At 52.9% G+C, this 6,765-nt stretch overlaps 1 protein-coding gene across 5 annotated transcripts in view; it reads right to left on the bottom strand.

The window, feature by feature from the left end:
* Positions 1 to 3,416: 3,416 nt before the first annotated feature.
* Positions 3,417 to 6,765, bottom strand: part of LGALS12 (galectin 12) — a 9,236-nt gene continuing 5,887 nt past the window's right edge. For 2 of the 5 annotated variants that reach the window (XM_019645164.1, XM_019645161.1), the window contains 2 exons: positions 4,831 to 4,981; positions 3,417 to 4,399 (listed from right to left, as the gene is read on the bottom strand). In XM_019645164.1, the coding sequence (XP_019500709.1) occupies positions 4,253 to 4,399; positions 4,831 to 4,981 (298 nt within the window). In that variant the 3' untranslated portion in view covers positions 3,417 to 4,252. Of the gene's footprint in view, positions 4,750 to 4,830; positions 4,982 to 6,765 lie in introns of all 5 variants that reach the window. The other 3 variants (XM_019645159.1, XM_019645158.1, XM_019645160.1) reach the window with 2 other exon arrangements.

Here is a 6,765-nt window from a genome sequence, read left to right on the forward strand (position 1 = left end):
TAATAAAAAATAAAAAAAGAAGAAAGAAAGAAAGAAAGAAAGAAAGAAAGAAAGAAAGAAAGAAAGAAAGAAAGAAAGAAAGGAAGGAAGGAAGGAAGGAAGAAAGAAAGGAAGGAAGAAAGGAAGAAAGAAAGGAAGGAAAGGAAGTCATCCTAGCTCTGAAAGGGCTATCTCATTCCAGTGAACATCCTGTTTCCTCACCCAGATACAGGGCAAGCTCAGATTTCAGCTCAGTCTTACTATTGACAGTGCCCTCTACCCCAAATGTTCTGGGGTAGTGTTCCCCAGATGGAGACTGTCTCTGGGCTCGCCCTGTTGGCTGACAGAGAGCAGGATGTGGGCAGGAGTGCTAGTCCTCCACTGGCTCCCTCCTCCCCCAACCCTCCTCCTCACACAGTTGCTTTGCTCCCCCTCCAAGCCAGGCCCTTAGCTGGATCCCAGAGATGAGGGAGGGAGGACGAGCACTCAGGACCCTCCCTGACCAGGGCTCCAAGCACAGAGGGGGTGCAGAGAGCACAAGGAAACATAGCATAACCTGATCCAAGTGGGGAGAAGTGGAGGTCCCAGAGACCTGGGGACCCAGGGCAGCAGCTGGGCCTTCAGGGCAGCTTCTCGGAGGAGGGGTGTGTGATGGGGCAGAAGAGGAGGAGGGGTCTGGGAAGGTGGTCGGGGGCGGACAGAGGCGGTTGTGCAGAGGCGCAGAGCAAGAGTGAGCTCTGTGGGAGGGAAAGGGCAAGTCACCCAGTCAGCCTGGGGGGCAGAGCACAGTGGGGGCCAGGAGGGTGAGGAAGGGCCTGGCATGAGGGGCCAGCCAGCTGCCCAAGGGCATCCCTGTGCCCTGAGGCCAGAGGAAGGTCATGGCCAGATGAACCCTTTGGAAAAGCCACAGTGGGTGTTGGGGAGACTGGACATTGAGTGGTGGGGACAGGAGGCAGGGCGCAAACGGTAGGTCAGGAGGCCGTGGGGGTCACGGAGGCAGGGACTGGGCTGCCCTGAGCTAAGTTAGTGGGCAGGAGATAGATGAGGAGGTGAATCAGGAGAAACTTCTAGAGTTAGCATTGACTGGACTTTGTGACTGGATGTGGGGGGGGGGGCAGGGATGGGAATGAAGGTGAGGCAGAGAGAAGAGGTGGATGAGGGAGATGGAGGACTTAGGATGACCCGCTGTTGGGATTGGGAAACTTAGAATGAGGAGTTGGAATGGGGGACATCGTTCCCCAGATCAGCAACATAGAGGGAAAAGGAACAGAGTGACATTCATTCTTGCAGGTGGGGTGCCCTGGGGTTGAACAATGACCATGAGGAATGGGGTGTGGAAGAGGAGGGAGTCAGGGCCATGGGGTGACTATTGAGAGACATGGGCAGAGAAAATACCCAGCTCAGACTCCTTGCACAAGCGACAAGATGTGCAAATCATCACCCTCTTGCAACCCTGGTTCCTGTCCCTGAACGAGGGGGTGATAATACCTCCTCCTCAGGTTGTTGAGTGGATCGAAGGGCTGATGGCAGGTGTCCACTGCACTGCCAACATCTGTGTGACCCCACAAGACTCTGGTCCCTGGCCAAGCTGCCTGTTGGGTTACAATAAGATCCCTTTAATTTCCACTTCTCCAGGCAGCAGCTATGAGAGAAGGGCATCTGAGGCCAGGAGGGGATGAAAAGGGGCTCAGTGTGGCCATAAGCATCATTGGCAGGGGTTGCTGGGCTTCAGAGTCAGTCTGCACCAAGGGAAGAGACTCAAGACAGACTTTCTAGTGTCACCCTGGATGGGCCTGGTACTTAGACATTGGAAAGATGTTGGCACATCTGGTTTCATGAGGTTTTTTTTTTGTTTTGTTTTGTTTTTTAGCTGAGCCATCCTGCTACCTGTTGGCAGCTCAGCGGCTGCTCAGCTTGGGCTGGACTCAAACCGCTGTTGCTCAGAGCTCAAGCTCTTGAGCGAGCTCTTAACCAACTGAGCCACTTGGCCGGCCCTTGGTTTCATGAGAACATATGTGCAGACACACGTCCACACAGGCACGTGCATTGTGAGCACACTTTTGAATGAACATGTACTCAGCAGACACACTCCCTGGACCCTCCCCCATTTCCCATGACTTGTAGGGTTGGGGTGTTTTTCTCAGTCTTCAGTCCCTGGTGTCTGTGAAAGTGACAGCAGGACCCAGCATCCTCTTGTGACAAGTGTTATTTTCCTGGTTTCCTGGGAGGTAAGGAATCTGCAGCATCGCCCCTTCCCCAAAAGAAGCCACTCTCTTGGGAAGGGGAAGGGTGTGCTCAGGAGTACATCTGATTGTTCTAGCACAGGCAGGCCAAACACTGTACCTGGAGACCTGGTTATTTTTTGGCGTAGCTATGAGCACCGCGCCATCTTCATGCGAGATGAGAATGTGGTCCATCCAGGCCCGGCAAGTAGGGAAGAATTTTCCTTTTAAAGATCAGCCCTTGTGCTTGTTTTGGCAGCCCATATACTAAATATCAGCCTTTAAGTTCAGAAGCACGAACGTGGGCACGCTGAATTGTAATACTGTGTTCTTTCCTTCTGGGCACCGTAAATTCTTTGAAAATAAAAGACGCTGGATCTTTATCCTCTAAGGGATGGAATTTGTTGCACAACAGTAGAGTGGCATTTTTTTTTTTTGGTATAAACCCTCTCACGCGACCCAAATGGAATTTATTCACAGAAGGTCTGAACAGTGTCAGCCTGGCTCTACGGAGAGAATGGGGCCTCCTGAGTGGGAGTCCTGGTTCCAAATCCCGGCTCCACCCCTTGTCAGCCGAGACCTTGGGCCTGCTACTCAGTCTCCCCCAGGCTCAGGAGACAGTCTCATGAAGAGGGCATGATAATATGTACCCCTTTGGGACAGAGAAGGGATGAAAGGAGATCACATGTCAAACACCAGCATGGAGCCTGGCACAAAGGAGGGAGCAAAGAACAGCTGTCTCATTCTGAATAATCAAATGGTTAGAGCGGGAAGCATTAAATCATTGACTCATACACACAGTGGGATCTCCACCTCATGGCAGTGGACATCAGTGAAAGGTCGGCCGTAGAGCGACCTGCCCCTCCCCGTTCCTTATGCCCTGCACCCTAACACTCTCCTGAGTTGAGAGTCTGTCTGTCTGTGGTCCCCAGGGAAGTTCTTCACATCCCTAAGCAACCAGTTCAACAATACAGACCCCCCCGGCCTGCGGGTGAGAGCATCAGTTCTGCGAAAGGGAAGCTGAACAGATGGAGCGGGCCCGTGAGCAATGGTGAGCACTTCGTCACTGATTTGTGATACGGCCCCACTGGTGAGACACCTTTGCTTTGCGGTGACACCCTGTTTTCTAAGGTTCTGCTCGTGTTGGGGGAGGGGAGCTTGGCAACACCAGCGGGGCCAGCATGTTACTTCTCACAATACCGATAAGAGCCGCCATTTATTGCGTTCCAACTCAGTACAAGGCATTTTAAGCAATTTCGACTCATAAGTTCCACAACCACCCTGCTAAGTTGATGTCAGTTTTCACACGTTTCTGTATGAGCACACTGAATTTGCCCAAACCCATGAAATCTAAGCTCGTGGAGGTGTCAGGAGTTGAACCCAGGTCCGTTTTTCTCTTCCTGGGATAGCGCTGTGCACGGCCCAGGAGACAAGAGCCGGTCCTGGCTCTGTCACCCCATGGACCAGCTGTGACATCTGACAACCACAGTGCCGACAAATGCCAGTCTACCACACTTCGTCCTCTATCCCGTCTGCCTCACCGGGTTCTTACAAAAATGAAACGTGTGGGAAAGTGATGGAAAGCAGATGTCACTGTCTTGGGGGGGATGGGGGTGGAATGATGACAAGGACGACCCTGAAGGTTCACGGGGCACAGAGCTGCTCCCCTGAATAGGACCATTTTCTCCAGAACTGTTAGATGAGAACGAAATAAATGTCTAAATTCTTCAAGCCCCTGAATTCTGACTGTCTTTGTTAAGCTACAAGATCTGCCTCCTTGTGTGGGCCCTGAAGGCAGGCGGAGCCCAGCCCCAGGCTCCCGTTGTGTGTGGGGGTGGGGATGGGGGGGGGCTGCGCAGCTGGGGGAAACTTCACACCCTGTGCCTTCCCTCTACTGTGGGGCCCGACGCCCCTGCAGACTCAGCCCATGGCCCCAGAAGCGAGCCAGGCCCAACCCGTTGCTGACAGGCGGACACTCTGATGAAGACAGATCAGGGCCAGAGGGTGGGGCCCTGGGTGTGGGCGGGCCCTCCTCTCCTCTGGCTCCCTCATCAGTAGTGGACGCAGTACAGCTGGACGCTGCCACTGACCCGGAGCTCCCGCAGCCGCTCCAGGACCTGCTGACCCAGACTGGTGGCCCCCAGGCCCTGCCCATTGAGTGCCAGCTTCAGCCCTCCCTCCTGGCACAGGAGCAGCACCTGGGAAAGGAGGACATGAGGCCTGCAGGCGTCCTGATGGACCCTCTGCTGCCCACCCCATGCCCAGACCAGTGAGCCCCTCCTCCCCTCAGAGGACAGACTGGACCCATGGGGCACCCAGGGGTGGAACACAGCAGGACTAGGGCCCAGCTTGTCCCCAGCCCTTCCACATGCATCTTCCCAGCGCTGGACTCCGTGTCACCATCTGTAACAGGGGTTGCTTCCTCTGGAGGAGACGTTCTCGACCCTGGCTGCACACTGGAGTCATTAGGGAGGCTTTTTGATAACGCTGATGCCAGAGCCCACCCTGATTGATTAAGCCTGGGTTCCTGGGCATGAGATGCCTGGCTCTGGCATGGAGGGTTGAGAACAGTGAGCTGTGGCTTCTCTGCCCCTAGTCTCCGGATCGGGAATACCTGGCTTATACCTACCTCAAAGAATCGCTGGGGGTAAAAAAGGAAAGGGGCCAAGATCAGCTTCTTTCGTCCCCAGGGCGAGACCCACGCCAGAGTTCTGTCTGTGAAGGAAGCCCTGAGCGTCACAGGAACATGGGCAGCCTCGTCCAGCAGGCTGAGCGTGAAACTGTGGGAAGGGGCCCAAGAAGGCTCGGCTCAGCTTCCGGAGCCCTCAGGCCACGACTCCCTGCTTCCTCTGGATGGAGGCTGCCGGGCTTTGAGGGAAGGGATGGTGGTGGGAGAGCAGCTGGAAGGTTGAGCACCTTCCACCTGCCCCCAATCCCGCCCCCGGAAGCAAGCATTGGACGCTAACAGCTCAGAGTGCAAACACCTGATGGAGTCTCACACCTGAGATTAAATCCTCACATTGCTGCTCACTGGCTGCAGGACCATGGGGCAGCAAACGACTTTGTCCGAGCCTCAGTTTCCCCTCTTCATAATGGGGATAACTTTATTAGTAGTAGCTAACATTTGTTAAATACTATGTGCCAGGTATTGGCTTCAGTGTTCTGCAAATAGCGTAGAGGTTAGAGCAGGGCTGCCTGGGTTCAAACGCGGCTTTGTTAAGTTCTAGTCTTGTGACCTTGGGTAAGTCAATGTTTCTGTGTCTCAGTTTCCTCATCAACAGTACTGTACCTGCCTGTGGGTTGTTATGAGAATTAAATGAGTTACCGCACGTATGCAAAGTGCTTAGAATAGCACCTGGTGTATATTAAGCACTCAAAGCACACCTATTGTTTAAAAAACGATGCTTTAAAATACAAATACTACCTCACAGGGCCATTGATAGGAACAAAGGCGATAAGGTATATGTAATGCAGCAAGTAACTGGCACGAAATAGATGTTTTATAGATGCTACTGTTTGCTTTTCTGGACTCCTCACAGGAACCCTGTGCTTCCAGCTTCTCTTTAAAAATAACCAGAAGAGCTGGCATGAGCAGGTCTATGAAAATATTCTTTTCACGTCACCATCTTCCCAACTTGGTGCCTCACTATTCGTGAGACCTCTCAGGCCGCTGAGGGCACATGAATTGATGGGCCTTGAGAAAGAGCAGTTTAATTATTTGCTGTGTCACTAATAACTATGTGACTTTGAGCTAGGATATGAACCTGGTCTCATGTCTCCAGGTTTAGTTTTTGGGGTTGGTGGGGTAGGGGGTGGAGGGGAGGTGTTCTTTCTGTCACTGGAAACTATTTCACTTCCCCTATAAGGTTGGGTTTATGTTTCTCCTTTTTTTCTGATGGGGAAACTCAGCACTCCAGATTCAGAGAGGTGTGGGGACTTGCCCAAGACCACAGTTGATAAGAGCCAAAGCCGAAAATCCAACCCAGTCGTGCCTGGCTTTGGAGGCCCAGGCTGTCCAAGGTTGCGTGGAACGCCTGCCCCAGAATTCAACAGCATGCAAGGCAAGGGTTTAGTGAGGTCAACGACTTCAAAAACAAAAACAAAACAAAAGGAGAAGGGGCGGAAGTACAGAGGGTGCTCCCCTTACTCCACCGAGAGAATTCTGATACCAGCACATTTGTGGAGCATGTGCTGTGTGCCTGGCACAATTCTAAGCATTTACACCACCCTGAAGCCAGCACTATTAACCCCCCCTTTTTTTTTTTTTTTTTTGTAGCGGACAGTGTCACTGGCCCTCACATGTGGGATCCGAACCGGGGCCCTCTGGCGTCCCAAGCCAGTTCTTAACCATTGCGCCACTCGGCCGGCCCAAACCCCTTTTTATAGACAAGGAAACAGGCACAGAAAGAAAAGGTAATAGCCTTGAAGTTGCGTAGGTAGTAAGTGTCCTCGGTAGACCTGGCCCAGAAAAGTCATGAAATCCAATGCAATTTCAGAAAGAAGGAAAAAAGGAGGAAGAGGGGGGAGGGAGGAAGGGAGGCAGGAAGGCAGGAAGGCAGGAAGG

The sequence above is a fragment of the Hipposideros armiger genome, unplaced genomic scaffold, assembly GCF_001890085.2.
Source record: "Hipposideros armiger isolate ML-2016 unplaced genomic scaffold, ASM189008v1 scaffold_93, whole genome shotgun sequence".
Taxonomy (NCBI): Eukaryota; Metazoa; Chordata; class Mammalia; order Chiroptera; family Hipposideridae; genus Hipposideros; species Hipposideros armiger.